This window comes from Spinacia oleracea, chromosome 4 (genome assembly GCF_020520425.1).
Source record: "Spinacia oleracea cultivar Varoflay chromosome 4, BTI_SOV_V1, whole genome shotgun sequence".
NCBI classification, from domain to species: domain Eukaryota; kingdom Viridiplantae; phylum Streptophyta; class Magnoliopsida; order Caryophyllales; family Amaranthaceae; genus Spinacia; species Spinacia oleracea.
The window spans coordinates 47554758-47571296 of NC_079490.1; the positions used below are offsets into that span (position 1 = coordinate 47554758).

Genomic DNA, 16539 nt, shown 5'->3' on the forward strand with positions numbered 1-16539 from the left:
TATCAAACTAAGATGAACAACGTAAGATTACAGTGTTAACAAAAACAAAATTTCAGAAATCTTCAAATTTATGAAATCTCAAATAATATCACAAACGTAAAAACAATTGATACATTAAGAAACGATAACTATCAACTACGAAGTAATCAATCTCTTAAAAGAAAACTACAAAGTAATTTAAAAAGAAGATGAATTAACAATTAAACAACCAAATCACCACAAATCAACTAAATATCAAACGTTAAAAACTGGCCTATACAGCAAAATCAAGAACAACACCACCCAAAAATGACCATTTTTTTTGAATTAGCATGATCAAAATTAGATCAACTAATGATAACAAGATCAAAACTGATGACATATTGAAGAAGAACGAAGATTGATGAATATTGGGAGATATAAAAAATTCTAGGATTTGTCAATTGAGAACGGTGTGGGTTTGGGGAAGGTGTAAATATATGCGTATTTACCTTATTTTTTATCAAGAGTTTATTTCCAGGGATAACCCGTGACCTAACAAATACTCCGTATCAAGTTGACACATGGTCATCACACCAAGACGCGACCTTCATAGATGATATCAAGATAAATATATTGTACTTCCTCTGTTCTTATTTGCACGACATAATTATTTAGTCCCGTTAGGCAATGCACGATTTCAAACATTAATATATTCAGTTATGGAGAAGTAAAAAATATAAAAAGTTGATATTTAAAAATATCTATTGAGACAAATCTATCAAAGAAGTCAAAAAAATTTAACATCGAAAACCCAATTGTGTCATGTAGATGGGAATGAAGGAGGCATATATTAGACAATCCTCGACAAAAACTGACTCGACAATAAACATATCATCCCAACAAACATCGATTGCGAAATTTACACAATCCCTTGATTTCCAACCTTGCATATCTACTATCTAGTTTTATCCACTCAACTTTCAACCTCTAGTAACCTCTCAAACAATCTATTCACACCAAATCCCTTTTGCAATCAATCAAATCCATGACTCTATGAGTACATATAGCACCGACAAACACACTACACAGTACACACCCACGTTTAGCTGGCTAAATTACGAGTATTTTCCCATATTAATCACGTCAAAAATATAAATATAATCCCACATCCCATCTAGAAGCGGGAAATCCAAAAATAATCAACAGTCTTAAAATTTTCCCAGAAAAATACAATAAAAAATGGGTTCTCTTCCTGCACAATCAAACCCCATAATTCATGAAGAACAACAAAAGTTAAACGAATCAACCCTCTTAAACCTCTTCAAATCGCAACAGACTTATCTAAATTACTTCTTCCAACACTTAGATCTCTCACAAACCCTGAAATTCACCCAGATTTTGCTGAATTCTAAGGGAACAATCTTCTTCACCGGGGTTGGTAAATCTGGGTTTGTAGCCCAGAAAATTTCTCAGACTTTGATTTCTCTGGGGATCCGAGCTGGGTTTCTCGCTCCTGTCGATGCCCTTCATGGGGACATCGGAATTCTCACGAGGAACGACGTCGTTGTGTTGTTTAGCAAGTCAGGGAATAGCGAGGAATTGATTAGATTAGCCCCCTGTGCCAAAGCTAAGGGTGCTTATTTGGTTGGAATTACTTCCAGTTTGAGTAATAATTTGATGGGTTTTTGTGATCTTAATGTGCATTTGCCTTTGGAGAGAGAATTGTGCCCCTTCGATCTAGCTCCGGTCACTTCCACGGCTATCCAGATGGTTTTTGGGGATACCGTGGCAATTGCGTTGATGAGTGCTAGGAATTTGACCAAGGAGGCTTATGCTGCTAATCATCCTGCTGGCAAGATTGGGAAGAGTCTCATTTTTAAGGTATTGATTTTATATTATACTTCGTATTATATATGATGTTGAATGGTTTTGGATGAACATTAATTTTACTCCTTTTTATATTTATGTAGTTGACTTGATTAGTAGGAAAAACTTCATTGTCAAGGTCAAGGTTATGATTGGGAAGGGCTTCATTGTCAACATTGTGATTTGGGTTTGTATAGAAATGTTGTTATGTTATGGAGTTTATATGGCTTAGTTGGAGAGTGGTTTTGATCTTCAAGTTGAGAAAATCCCCCATTAGTTTTAGAGCTTGTCCCTGGTGTTCTTTTCGTCGTTGTAAAAGGTTTATTTATAACTAATAAGTACTCCTTGGCTGTAGTCAATAATTGTTCAAGTTATAATCAATTTCACAGTAAATTCAAATTCTGGGTGGAGGAAGTATTTGATAGGTGTTATCTATCTAGAGAACGAGCAATAGTATACTTAAAGTATGGGATATAGCGACGGAGCTTGTATGCAGTTCTTTTGATCGTTTGATTATGCTGGATCACTCATTTGGGTTTTGTGTTTGATAAAGTTTTCGCTGTTTAATGCTGCTGTTTTATGGTGCAATACTCTAATAATAATACCTTTTGGAGAAGCTTTGCAAGATTAATGGAGACTTATGATATTTAGATATGATATGATAAAAATACAGGCTGCATTTTGTTCCCAGGATTATGGTTGTGATTTTTGATATTTTCTTTAGTATGATGTCCTAAGTTGGTGGATAAGCGTGCAGAACTGAGATTAGATATCATTAGCTTTGAGCTTTTTCTATTGTTTCTGATTTTGCAAGTAGTTGGATTTCAGTATGCCTATTATACAGTTTTGTTTTATGGTAGTAGGATGGTGTATAACTGTTTACAAATTACATGTTTCATGCAATTTTTCTTAAAACTATTGTTTTCTGACTTTTGTGAATATATTGACCTTTTCATACTTACCTAGCAGGGATCGGTAACTTTTGAGTTGGAGCCTAATAAATTTGCCATTTTAAAAGTTTCAAGTTTCAAAGAAAGTGGTGGTTTTGAGTGTCTAGTGCAGGCATTAATCTCAGTGAAATATTTTGTGAGGATTTCTAATTTGAGTCTGGCATTGGGGCAATGGAAAACTCGCTCAACATTATGTTGTAGCTCCAGTTTTCTTTACAAAAAGATAAATGAAAACTGCCAAAGGTTGCTGGTGGATGACCTACTAAACTGTTGTTATTCGCTTTTGCAGGTGAAGGATGTGATGAAGAAGCAAGAGGAACTTCCTGTTTGCAAGGAAGGAGACCTTATAATGGATCAGCTAGTTGGGCTTACCACTGGAGGATGTGGATGCCTTCTCGTTATTGACGATAATTACCATCTAATTGGCACCTTTACAGATGGAGACTTGAGGCGTACACTTAAATCTAGTGGAGAGGGAATCTTCAAGCTTACAGTTGGAGAGATGTGCAACAGGTAACTATCCTCTCTATGTAGAAGTCTTAACACTTGGCCAACATGTTTTCTTGAAATAAGATAAGGAGATTGCTTGGGTTGAGGAAGCAAGAGTCTCATGAAGGCCTCTAGAGAGTAGCAACTAGCAACATGGTATTGGTATCATTATGTTCTTAGCATGTCCTCTTCTCTGTTGTCCTTGTCAAAACAGATAGTGACAGCTCCGTTTCAAGTCTATGCAAGTCACACTGAACGTTCTGTCAAATCAACTAGTCTTGCTACTTTTTAGAAATAAATCTCGTATTCAAAGTAATCTTGCTACTTTCAGAATAAACTCTTAGGCCGAGAAATCCTGTTAGTTTTTATGATCAATCTATAAGGCCCAAACGCCCAGCAATCTCTCTACACTTTTCATCTCTTATTCACAAGCACAAGCAGTATTAAATATCTTCAGGTTTTGAGCTGTAACTTACAAGTAATCTTTTTTTGTCACATTAGAGTATCCGAAATCGTTACAGAACATTTCCCCATGCTTTCCAAAAAAAAAGAAAATAAAAATAAAAAATCAAGGATCGTACTAAGCATACCAATATCTCTCTGATCTAAAATTCATGTTTGAAATGGGTATGTCAGTTGAGATTAGGAGAGACACAGCTTACCTTGACCTGAACAGTTGAAATCTATGGACATTTACTACACTTTTACCATATCATTAGTACAATTCGAAAAAAATTCACCTGCAGCAACCAATGTACATTTAACCTGTCCTTACCCATCTTGTTACATCCATCCATCTATGATATAGGCATCAAAACTATACACAAGAAAACCAACAAAGGAAGCACTATGCAAGCTCATTGATAACAGGCCATTGATTTAAAAAAAGGTATTGATCACAGGCTCTAGTTCGTTCATATAATAAGTGGCAAGATGTTAAGTCCATTATCATTCAGTGTATCACTTTATGAACTAGACATCTTTTAGGTGCTATGTTTCTGTTCTTCAGAAGCTCTCTGTCTAACATGTATGCTTGCATTCTCATTCTGATGAATCTCTCTGTCTAACATGGATGCTACAGTTCTGCTCTTCCGAGGAGCATGATGAAATACTTGATAGTTTTATTTGGGTTATCAGCAAGCAAAAGACATTCTGCATTTTCTCCCTTTTTTTTTGTAAATAATAAGATAACTAGTACATATTATGCCTGTTAATAATATGGTTTCCTCTCTGTGATAATCCACAGGCACCCTAGAATCATAGGGCCTGATGCAATGGCAGTTGAGGCAATGCAAAAGATGGAATCTCCACCATCCCCTGTGCAATTTTTGCCTGTCATTAATGATCAAGACATTTTGATCGGGATTATTACCTTGCACGGTTTAGTCTCTGCAGGTTTATGACTTTACACATCCTCGTCTGTTTGATTAGCATCACTATTCTTTCTAATAGGTCCACTACAGTTTCTCTCTTTCCTCCTTTGTCAAAATAGAAAATCACTAGGCAGTTATTAAGACTATGCATCAGAGTGATGCTGATTCATGCTTTGTTGTTTTCATGTACGGCATTCTTTCCCAATGTAGAAGCTTCTTGTTTACTAGGCTTCCTATATATATCTGTATAACCTCATCAAGTTTTTCTACTTGACAATATTCTTCTTTCCAGCTTATTTTGGACCACTTTGTTTAGCTTGGCAAGATGATCACACGCATTTCCTATTTTCGATTTGGCACTAGCCAACGATGCCTAACATAATTCTTAGATATCAAAGAGCGATAATTTTTCTGTAAATCTACGTATTTTAAATAAATAAATAAAATAAAAATAATCTATATTAGGAAAAATTACACAGATTACTAATACAAATTAGCTAAATTATAAAATTATAACATAATTAAGCCTAAATAATATCGCAATTTAGAAGGTGGACCATGGTGCACGGTGAGCATGATGCACCATAAGAACACTAGTATATAATTAAAAGAATATCTGGTTACGTGAAAAGAACATGGATATATTTTTATTTTTTATTTTTAATAAATAGTGAATAATATGTTATTTTTTATAACAAAAAAGTGAAACATTATATCGCATGTTCTTTTGTCGTAGTGTTATGTTCTTTTGTTAATGCACATGTGTTCTTTTGGTGCACATGGTGCACCATGCTCACTATGCACCATGGTCCATAGTCCACAGATTGAAATAATATGACTTACATAAGAGAATCAACTGATTTGATTAAATACTACATCGTAATATGGTAAGAATATTAAAAAAAAAAGTTAGGTAAGTTTTAGAAAAGAATCAACAAAAAAAATATTAAACCTTACAGAATACAAAACTCACATCTTAAAGAGTAATAACCTATTAAATGTTACGTCCGATATACGATCAATTACAAAAATAAATTTTTTTTGACGTAGGCTTAATTTGCATTAATAAAAGCAAAGTTTACAACCACAATAACCTAACTTAAAAGATTCATTAAGACCCTTTACAAACATTACACAACAAACTAAAAACAAGTGACGAAATTGTGGTCCAATAAAAGCTCTCTCCTCTCTCTGAAAATGGCGAACGTCTAGGGTTACTTCTTCCGTACGGCATCTCCACTGATGGGGAGAAAGAAGAAATCGGTGCTTCTACCCCTTCTAATCTTCATGGAAACACTTCTAATAGTATAAAAAACACAAATTTAGGTTCAAATATGCAAGGCTTGCATATTCAAACCCCAAGAGTTCCAGAATTACAAGCAACTTCACATACTATGATGCACTCTCTTTTGGTTCATCCTAGTGCTGGTATGATTCCAGTTGAACTCCATAACACTATTTTGGAGCTGAATAGTGTGTTGGGTTTACCTAGATCTCAACAGGGTCAGAAGTAGGTGAGCATGGCAGTGGGTTCGAACTCCATAATGGAGCAGAATGGTATTACTGAGAGATTGCAAGTACTCTCAAGGAGATTGAGGACACAATGGGTTTCAGGAACTCTGGATTGATTCCAACTTCTGGTGTTGCTAACCCTGGCCCTGCTGTTGGTGTCACTCAAACTGGAACCACTTGGAGCAGCTTGTTTCAGCGTCCACCCCTAACAGGTAAAGGTGCTTCATTACAATGTGTTGCTCCTACTGTTAAGGATGGAAAGGAATTAGCCCAATTGCAGAAAAGTGAAGTGGATAAACTTACTGATAAATGGCTTGCATCCCTTGTAATGTATGTTGTGGATGATGTGCCAACTATTGCCTCTGTGAAAAAGGTTTATTGCTGCTACTTGGTCCAGAGTAGGAACCCCTAATGTTTTTCTGCATGATGATGGATATTTTGTGTTGCAATTTGATGCTATTGTTGATAGGGAAACTGTGCTAATGGGGGGGGGGGGGGGGGGACCTTATACTTTCTTTAGCAAACTTGTGATTCTGAAACCTTGGACTGCAGATTTCAACTTCTACGAGGAAGTGCTAAAAGTTATTCCACTATGGGTTAAGTTCCTTAACTTGCCTTTGAATTGTTGGAGTAGTGACTCATTGAGTAGGATAGCCAGCTTGTTAGGGGCACCAATTTGTGCTGATGACTGCACCACTAGACAGCAGAGAGTGTCATTTGCAAGGGTTTTGGTGGAGATGGATGTCACTGCAGTGCTTCCAGATCATGTATGGATTGAGGATGTTAATGGGAGAGAGTTCAAACATGCTGTCCTATATGATTGGAGACCCTCTTACTGCCACAAATGCCAAATGCCAGGGCATGCTTGTTCAGTTGCTAAACCTAGGAAAGTTCAGAGCAAGAAACAACCACCATCCGTGGTTAGGAAAGTCTAGGTTCCTAAGAAGAAGGTTGCTCAACAAGGACCAGCTGCCCTTGTGACACCTATGGCTTCTCAATCTCTTGCACATTCAGGAGATGATGGGGGATGGAAAGTAGCCACTAAGAAGTCAAGGAACAAAGGAATTCCTGCATCCACTAGCAACCATTTCAGTGTTCTAGATGAAGAAGCAACTGATGAAGAAGGGGAGGTGGATGAGGAGGAAGGTGCTCTTGAGGATGAGGAGGACATTCCACCTGATCTTTGATGTCCAATCTCTGCACTTGGAATGTTAGAGGGTTAAATGATCCCTCTAAAGCTACTGAGGTAAAAAAGTTGTTACATAAGCATAATATTAAAATACTTGCTATTCTTGAAACTAGAGTAAAAGAAAGGAAGAGTCAGTCTATTATGAAGAAGTTTGGTGCTACTTGGCTTTGGGCTGAAAATTATAGTACTAATGCTAGAGGGAGGATTTGGTTAGGGTGGTAAGCTAGCTCAGTCAAAGTTCAAATTCTTAGTACTCATGAGCAATTCATTCACAGTGAAGTCTCTAACTTATCAGGAGATGATAAGTTTGTTTTTACAGCAATCTATGGGTTGCACACTATTGAAGATAGGAGGAAGTTGTTGACTAATTAGGTGGTTTAAAACAAAGTACAGGGAGCACTCCTTGGTTGATTTCTGGTGATTTCAACTTAATGCTTGATGTTCAAGATAAAATCAATGGAACAACAGTAACTGTTGCTGAAATAAAAGACTTTAATGAGTTCATTGATAATTGTGAGTTTTTTGAAATCAAGAGTAGTGGCAACTTCTACTCTTGGCATAAAGGAGGAGATGGGAATAAAACAACTAGCAGAATTGATAGAAGTTTTGGTAATGCACCTTGGATGAGTCAGAAGGGGGTAGTTTGCACTGAATATCTAAATCCTGGTATCTCAGATCATACCCCCTTGCTTATTACTTGCTTGCCTGAGGATAAAGGAGGGGGTAGACCCTTTAAAATTTTCAACTATCTAGTTGATCACCCTGAGTTCATTCCTGTTGTGGAAAATAGTTAGAAGGAGGTTCATCAAGGGTCTATGATGCTCTTAGTTTGGGAGAGGTTGAAGGTGATTAAGAGTAAATTAAAAGGTATTCATAACAAAGAGTTTAAGGGGATCCAGGAACGGATTGATCTTTCTAGACAGCAGTTAGATCTCATTCAAACTCAGTTACAGTCTCACCCCACTGATAGTTCTTTGCTGGTTCAGGGACAGGAATGTCCGAATTCTCTCAGGAAGTGGTTGAAAGTGAAGGAAATAGCTTCGAAGCAAAAATCAAGGTTGCATTGGTTGAAAAGTGGAGATGCCAACAACAAGTTCTTTTTTGCAGCTGTGAAAGAAAGGCATAAAATCAATGGAATTGACTTACTGATGGATGATAGTAATGTCAAACTTGAAAAACCAGAGGAAATCCAAAAGGAAGTGATTAACTTCTACTCTTCCCTTCTTGGATCTTGTGCTACTCAACTCCCTGCAATTGATATTACAACAATGAGGTCTGATTCCAGGTTAAGCTATCAAGATAGGATTTCTTTGTGCCTTCCAGTGACAAATGCTGAAATTAACTTGGCTCTTAAAGGTATTGATGATAGTAAGGCTCCAGGTATTGATGGACTTAATGTTGTGTTTTTCAAGCAAACTTGGCATGTGATTAAGCAGGATATTTATGTGGACATTAAGGAGTTTTTTCTTTCTCAGAAGCAGCTGCTAAAACAAGTAAACTGTACCACTGTAACTCTGGTTTCTAAGGTGGTTAACTCTACCAAAGTCTAAGATTTGAGACCCATTGCATGTTGTATTGTGATGTACAAACTCATTTCCAAAATCCTGACTTTTAGGTTGCAAAAAGTGGTGGGGAAAGTAGTGAGTGAATGTCAAGCTGGTTTTATTACTGGTAGACATATTGCAGATAATATTCTGTTGGCTACAGAATTGGTAAAGGGGTATAATAGGAAACACTTGTCTCCAAGGTGCATGATCACGGTGGATTTGAAAAAGGCCTAAGAGATGTAATGATTGAATTGGGGTTTCTTACCCTCTTTATTGACTGGACCTTCTCTTGTTTAACCCCTATATCATACAGTGTGCTCATCAATGGCAAAACATGTCCTCCCTTAGGTGACCCCTTGTCCCCTTTCCTTTTTGCTCTTGGCATGGAGTACCTGTCTAGAAACATGCAGCAGCTTAAAAAAGATCCTAATTTCAACTTTCCTCCTAAGTGTGAGAAGCTAAACATCACCCATATGATGTTTGCACATGACCTGCTTATGTTTTGTAGAGCTGACCTTACTTCCGCTTCAATGCTATTCCAAAAGTTCCTCTTGTTCTCTCAAGCTTCTGGTCTAGAAGAAAATCTGCAAAGGCAGATTTTGGATGAGCTTAGAATCCCAACAGGTGATTTCCCTTTTAGGTACTTAGGGGTGCCACTATCTACTAAAAAACTGGCATACATTCAATGTAAGCCACTAATTGATAGGGTGCTTGCTAGGGCCAAAAGTTGGACAACTAGATATTTGTCTTATGCAGGGAGGTTGCAGTTGGTTAAAACCATTTTGCTTAGCCTCCAATCTTTCTGGTGTCAGATCTTTGTTCTACCAAAAAAAGTGATTAGAGAAATCCAGAGGTATTGTAGGGTATATATGTGGATTAGTGATACCACAACTTCCAAGAAAGCCTTGGTGTCTTGGGCTAATATCTGCTTACCAAGGTCTGCTGGAGGGTGGAATATTAAAGACATGGAAACATGGAACAAGGCAGCAGTCTGTAAACTCCTATGGGACCTTACTCACAAAAAAGATAAAATGTGGGTTAGGTGGGTGGACACTTATTATATCAAAGGTAGGAGTATTACTGGAACTCATTGGTGTTAGGTTATGATACATATGACAATTCATAAATCATGCGGAAAAACCATTTAGCCAGGAATACATATTATTTACACATAATCATATAGCATAGTTTAGATGCATACTCTTTGTTGCGTGCCTTCCCTAGCTGCGCCCGAACCGAACAAGAATAAGTCTTTAGGACTCCAAGTGTCGTCCCTCCGTAGATACTCCACAGCACGTCCGGATCCGCCTTAAGATTGACCAACTAGAATCGCCCTTAAGGTATTAAAAATTTAGGCACTTTTGAGCAAGGAATGTGTCTGAATTTTTCTCTCAAAAACTCACTTTGAATACTTGAAAAACTTGTTGTAAATTGTGAACCCAGGCCACATATTTATAGGGGTATGGAAAGAGAATTGGAATCCTATTAGGATACGAATTAATTAAATTAGAATCATAATAAAACTCTTATTTAATTAATTTATCAAATAGAATTAGGAATTTAATCATTAAACGAATCCTGTACGTTTTAGGTTTCGTATGTGAACACAAACACCCACGCATGCACAGCAGCCCACAAGGGGCGCCATGCGCGCGCGCGCACAGCCCGAGCATCGCAGCCCACGACTGCCGCAGCCTTGGGCGCGCGCTGGGCCTGTCTTGCGGTGGGCCTGGCGCAGCCTTGGGCTGGCGTGTTTGTGGCGCGCGTTTCCCTTGCTGGACGTGGGCCTGGCTTCGTGCTGGGCCTTCGTCTAGCAAGCTCGTCCGATGCTAATTCGTACGACGCGCTTCCGATTAATTTTCCGATTCCGGAATTCATTTCCGATACGAACAATATTTAACATTTCCGATTCCGGAATTAATTTCCGTTTCGAACAAATATTTAATATTTCCGTTTCCGGAATTATTTTCCGATTCCGATAATATTTCCGATTCAGACAATATTTCCGTTTCCGGTAATATTTCTGATTCCGGCAATATTTCCATTTCCAATAATATTTTCCGATACGTACCATGTTTCCGTTTCCGGCAACATCTACGACTTGGATAATATTTATATTTCCGATACGATCCATATTTCTGTTTCCGGCAATATCATCGTTTCCGGAGTATTCATTTCTTGCTTGTGACGATCTCAGCTCCCACTGAAACCAAGATCCGTCGATTCCGAATATCCATAGATGGAGTATTTAATGCCATTAAATACTTGATCCGTTTACGTACTATTTGTGTGACCCTACGGGTTCAGTCAAGAGTAAGCTGTGGATTAATATCATTAATTCCACTCGAACTGAAGCGGCCTCTAGCTAGGCATTCAGCTCACTTGATCTCACTGAATTATTAACTTGTTAATTAATACTGAACCGCATTTATTAGACTTAACATTGAATGCATACTTGGACCAAGGGCATTATTTCCTTCAGTCTCCCACTTGTCCTTAGGGACAAGTGTGCATTTCCTAATTCCTTTGTCGCTCGATGCTTGCTCTTGAACATAAGGTAAGAGTTGTCATCCTTATTATGTCCAGAGGTGTTCCTCGGTTTCAGAGTTCAACTGATCAAATAAACAGATAATCATAGCCTATGATTCATCCGAGCACGGCCATGCATTTCACAGTTTCTAGCTCTCCGAGTGGCCTTGTACAACTTTTAAGCATCTCATCCCGATTTATGGGAGGACAATCCCAATCTTGCGATCTTGAGATTAGACTTCGTTTGATAGGTGATTACCTGAGGGTTGCCTTTATAGCCTCCTTTTACGGTGCGACGGTTGGTCAACGTCAAAGCAACCAGTTCTCAAACAAGTAATCTCAAATCACTCAGGTATTGAGGATTTAGTGTCTAATAATTTTAATGAAATTTACTTATGACAGATTTTCATCTCTTACAGTAAAGTTTCATAGGTCTTGTCCGATACTAGTCTTCCCAAAGTAAGTATCTATGCAAATGATTATGACATTGCCATGTCCACATAGTTCAAGAAACAGAACTACTAGTCATCTTGCATTCTAGTCGTCTAACATTTTCTATGCGTCCAATTTTATAGAAAACTCCGACTAGGGACCATTTTCAACCTTTGACATTCAAGTTCACTTGATAGACATTTCTTAGTCACAGGACTGGTCCTGACAGTCTATCTTGAATATATCGTCAAATTGAAGGGACTCATCATTTAATAAACCACAAATTAAATGGAAAAATGAATTCTTTTCATTTATTGTGAATGATTAACCAATAATGTTTTACAAAGATTTAAACTCTAAAACTTTAAAACATTAAACAGAGACATCAAAGCCATTCTCCAATATGCTTGATTCCCATAGCTGCAGTGTGCGAGTTGTGCTTCGCCTGCGGCAGAGGTTTAGTCAATGGATCTGATATGTTGTCATCAGTTTCAATTTTGCTTATCTCGACTTCTTTTCTTTCAACGAACTCTCGTAGAAGGTGAAATCTACGAAGTACATGCTTGACTCTCTGGTGGTGTCTAGGCTCCTTTGCCTGTGCAATAGCTCCGTTATTATCACAATACAGGGCTATTGGTCCTTTAATGGAGGGGACTACACCAAGTTCACCTATGAACTTCCTTGGCCATATAGCTTCCTTTGCTGCTTCATGTGCAGCAATGTACTCCGCTTCAGTTATAGAATCCGCAATGGTGCTTTGCTTAGCACTTTTCCAGCTTACTGCTCCTTCGTTGAGGCAGAAGACAAACCCAGACTGTGATCTGAAATCATCTTTGTCGGTTTGGAAACTTGCGTCCGTATAGCCTTTAACAATTAATTCATCATCTCCACCATAGACCAGGAAGTCATCTTTGTGCCTTTTCAGGTACTTCAGAATATTCTTGGCAGCAGTCCAATGCGCCTCTCCTGGGTCTGACTGGTATCTGCTCGTAGCACTGAGTGCGTACGCAACATCCGGGCGTGTACATATCATAGCATACATTATTGAACCAATCAATGATGCATATGGAATCCCATTCATACGTCTACGCTCATCAAGTGTTTTTGGGCACTGAGTCTTGCTTAGAGTCATTCCATGAGACATGGGTAGGTAGCCTCGCTTGGAGTCCGCCATCTTGAACCTATCAAGCACCTTATTGATATAAGTGCTTTGACTAAGTCCAATCATCCTTTTAGATCTATCTCTGTAAATCTTGATGCCCAGTATGTACTGTGCTTCTCCTAGATCTTTCATCGAAAAACATTTCCCAAGCCAAATCTTGACAGAGTTCAACATAGGAATGTCATTTCCGATAAGTAATATGTCGTCGACATATAATACTAGGAAAGCAATTTTTCTCCCACTGACCTTCTTGTATACACAAGATTCGTCTGCGTTCTTGATGAAACCAAAGTCACTGACTGCTTCATCAAAACGTATATTCCAGCTCCAGGATGCCTGCTTCAATCCGTAGATTGACTTCTTTAGCTTGCATACCTTTTTAGCATTCTTTGGATCCTCAAAACCTTCAGGCTGTGTCATAAACACAGTTTCTGTTAAAACGCCGTTTAAGAAAGCAGTTTTGACATCCATCTGCCATATTTCGTAATCGTAATATGCAGCGATTGCTAACATTATCCGAATAGACTTTAGCATTGCAACTGGTGAAAAGGTTTCATCGTAATCCACAACGTGGACTTGCCTGTAACCTTTTGCAACCAATCTAGCTTTGAAAACTTCAAGTTTCCCATCCTTGTCCTTTTTCAGTTTGAAAACCCATTTGCTTCCAATGGCTTGGTAGCCATCTGGCAAATCGACCAAATCCCATACTTGGTTTTCAGACATGGAGTCTAATTCAGATTGCATGGCTTCTTGCCATTGCTTGGAGCTAGGGCTCGTCATAGCTTGTTTGTAAGTCGCAGGTTCATCACTTTCAAGTAATAGAACGTCATAGCTCTCGTTCGTCAAAATACCTAAGTACCTTTCCGGTTGAGATCTATATCTTTGCGATCTACGCGGGGTAACATTTCTAGTTTGACCATGATTCTCACCAGATTCTTCTAAAGATCTATGAGTTTCATCCTGAATGTCATCTTGAGCATTCTCTAGAGTTTGTTGTTCGACTCGAATTTCTTCGAGGTCTACTTTTCTCCCACTTGTCATTTTGGAAATGTGATCTTTCTCCAAAAAGACACCATCTCGAGCAACAAAAACCTTGTTCTCAGATGTATTGTAGAAGTAATACCCCTTTGTTTCCTTTGGATAGCCCACAAGGATACATTTGTCAGATTTTGGATGAAGTTTGTCTGAAATTAATCGTTTGACGTATACTTCACATCCCCAAATCTTAAGAAAAGACACATTTGGAGGCTTTCCAAACCATAATTCGTATGGAGTCTTTTCGACAGCTTTAGACGGAGCTCTATTTATAGTGAGTGCAGCTATATTTAGTGCATGTCCCCAAAATTCTAATGGAAGTTTGGCCTGACCCATCATTGACCTGACCATGTCTAGCAAGGTTCTGTTCCTCCGTTCCGACACACCGTTCCATTGTGGTGCTCCTGGAGGAGTCAATTCTGATAGAATTCCACATTCTTTCAGATGGTCATCAAATTCATAGCTCAGATATTCACCGCCTCTATCAGACCGCAGTGCCTTAATCTTCTTGCCTAATTGATTCTCTACTTCACTCTGAAATTCCTTGAATTTGTCAAAGGATTCAGACTTATGCTTCATTAGGTAGACATAACCATATCTACTGAAGTCATCAGTGAAAGTGATAAAGTAGCTGAAACCACCTCTAGCATTTGTACTCATTGGTCCACATACATCTGTATGGATTAAACCCAATAGTTCATTTGCTCTTTCTCCAACTTTAGAGAAAGGTTGCTTTGTCATTTTGCCAAGTAAACATGATTCGCATTTACCATAATCCTCTAAGTCAAATGGTTCTAGAATTCCTTCCTTTTGAAGTCTTTCTAAGCGTTTCAAGTTTATATGGCCTAATCGACAATGCCACAGATAGGTGAGATCTGAATCATCCTTTTTGGCCCTTTTGGTATTTATGTTATATACTTGTTTGTCGTGATCTAATAAATAAAGTCCATTGACTAATCTAGCAGATCCATAAAACATCTCTTTAAAATAAAACGAACAACTATTGTCTTTTATTAAAAAGGAAAATCCCTTAGCATCTAAGCAAGAAACTGAAATGATGTTTTTAGTAAGACTTGGAACATGGAAACATTCTTCCAGTTCCAAAACTAGCCCGGAGGGCAACGACAAATAGTAAGTTCCTACAGCTAATGCAGCAATCCGTGCTCCATTTCCCACTCGTAGGTCGACTTCACCCTTGCTTAACTTTTTACTTCTTCTTAGTCCCTGTGGATTGGAACATAAGTGTGAGCCACAACCTGTATCTAATACCCAAGAAGTTGAATTAGCAAGTATACAGTCTATAACGAAAATACCTGAAGATGGAACGACTGTTCCGTTCTTCTGATCTTCCTTTAGCTTCAAGCAATCTCTCTTCCAATGCCCCTTCTTCTTGCAGTAGAAGCATTCGGATTCAGAAGTGGGTTGACTGACCTTCCTCTTTACAGATTTGGCGCAAGTTTGCTTAGTTGGGCTGGCCTTGTTGCCACCTTTCTTAGCATTCCTCTTCTTTCCAGATTTCTTGAACTTGCCCCCACGCACCATAAGCACATCCTGCTTATCACTTTTGAGCGTCTTTTCAGCGGTCTTCAGCATACCGTGAAGCTCAGTGAGAGTTTTGTCCAGACTATTCATACTGTAGTTCAGTTTGAACTGATCATACCCGCTATGAAGAGAATGGAGGATGGTGTCTATAGCCATTTCCTGAGAAAATTGCTGATCCAGCCGACTCATATTCTCAATGAGTCCAATCATTTTGAGAACATGCGGACTTACGGGCTCGCCTTTCTGAAGCTTGGTCTCAAGAATTTGCCTATGAGTCTCAAATCTTTCGACTCGAGCCAGATCTTGGAACATGTTCTTCAACTCACTGATGATTGTGAAAGCATCTGAGTTGATGAACGTTTTCTGCAGATCCGCACTCATGGTGGCGAGCATTAGACATTTCACATCCTTGTTGGCATCAATCCAACGATTGAGGGCTGCCTGAGTGACCCCGTCGCCTCCGGCTTCGGGCATCGCCTCTTCTAGGACATACTCCTTTTCTTCCTGCATAAGAACTATTTGCAAGTTCCTTTGCCAGTCAAGGAAGTTTTTCCCGTTCAACTTCTCCTTTTCGAGAATTGATCGAATGTTGAATGAATTGTTGTTTGCCATATTAAAAACTACAATTGAAAAGAATAAACAAATAAATAACCATTCACAGTTTCTCTTAATAAACTTAAATTCTAGCATACATGCATAATTCAATGTTTATTAAGCATTTTATTCAAGTTATGTGTTCCGGCAGGTGTGAATAAAATGATTCCAAGATCCTAAAATCATTGAAGAACTAAGCACAGTTTGTCGACTTAATCCTAAAACATCTTAGGTAAGCAAAAACCTTTTGCTAATAGTCTAGAAACTATTCTTGGTTGATAGGTACGTCTAAGAACTTATTAGGTAAACCTATCGATTTTGCCACGACATAAAAGGACTCCTTACTTATATCGTTGAG

At 38.3% G+C, this 16539-nt stretch overlaps 2 protein-coding genes across 2 annotated transcripts; both read left to right on the top strand.

The window, feature by feature from the left end:
* Nucleotides 1-969: 969 nt before the first annotated feature.
* On the top strand, nucleotides 970-4935 carry LOC110802514 (probable arabinose 5-phosphate isomerase). Its single transcript, XM_022007941.2, has 3 exons — nucleotides 970-1842; nucleotides 3067-3290; nucleotides 4513-4935. The coding sequence occupies exons 1-3, from the start codon at nucleotides 1201-1203 to the stop codon at nucleotides 4667-4669; spliced, it is 1023 nt and encodes a 340-aa protein (XP_021863633.1). The 5' UTR covers nucleotides 970-1200; the 3' UTR covers nucleotides 4670-4935.
* Nucleotides 4936-8158: 3223 nt separating this feature from the next.
* Nucleotides 8159-9987, top strand: LOC130471511 (uncharacterized). The gene is made up of 4 exons (XM_056841692.1): nucleotides 8159-8720; nucleotides 8816-8840; nucleotides 8956-9087; nucleotides 9201-9987. Exons 1-4 carry the CDS (start codon nucleotides 8159-8161, stop codon nucleotides 9985-9987), a joined length of 1506 nt encoding a protein of 501 aa, XP_056697670.1.
* Nucleotides 9988-16539: the final 6552 nt, after the last annotated feature.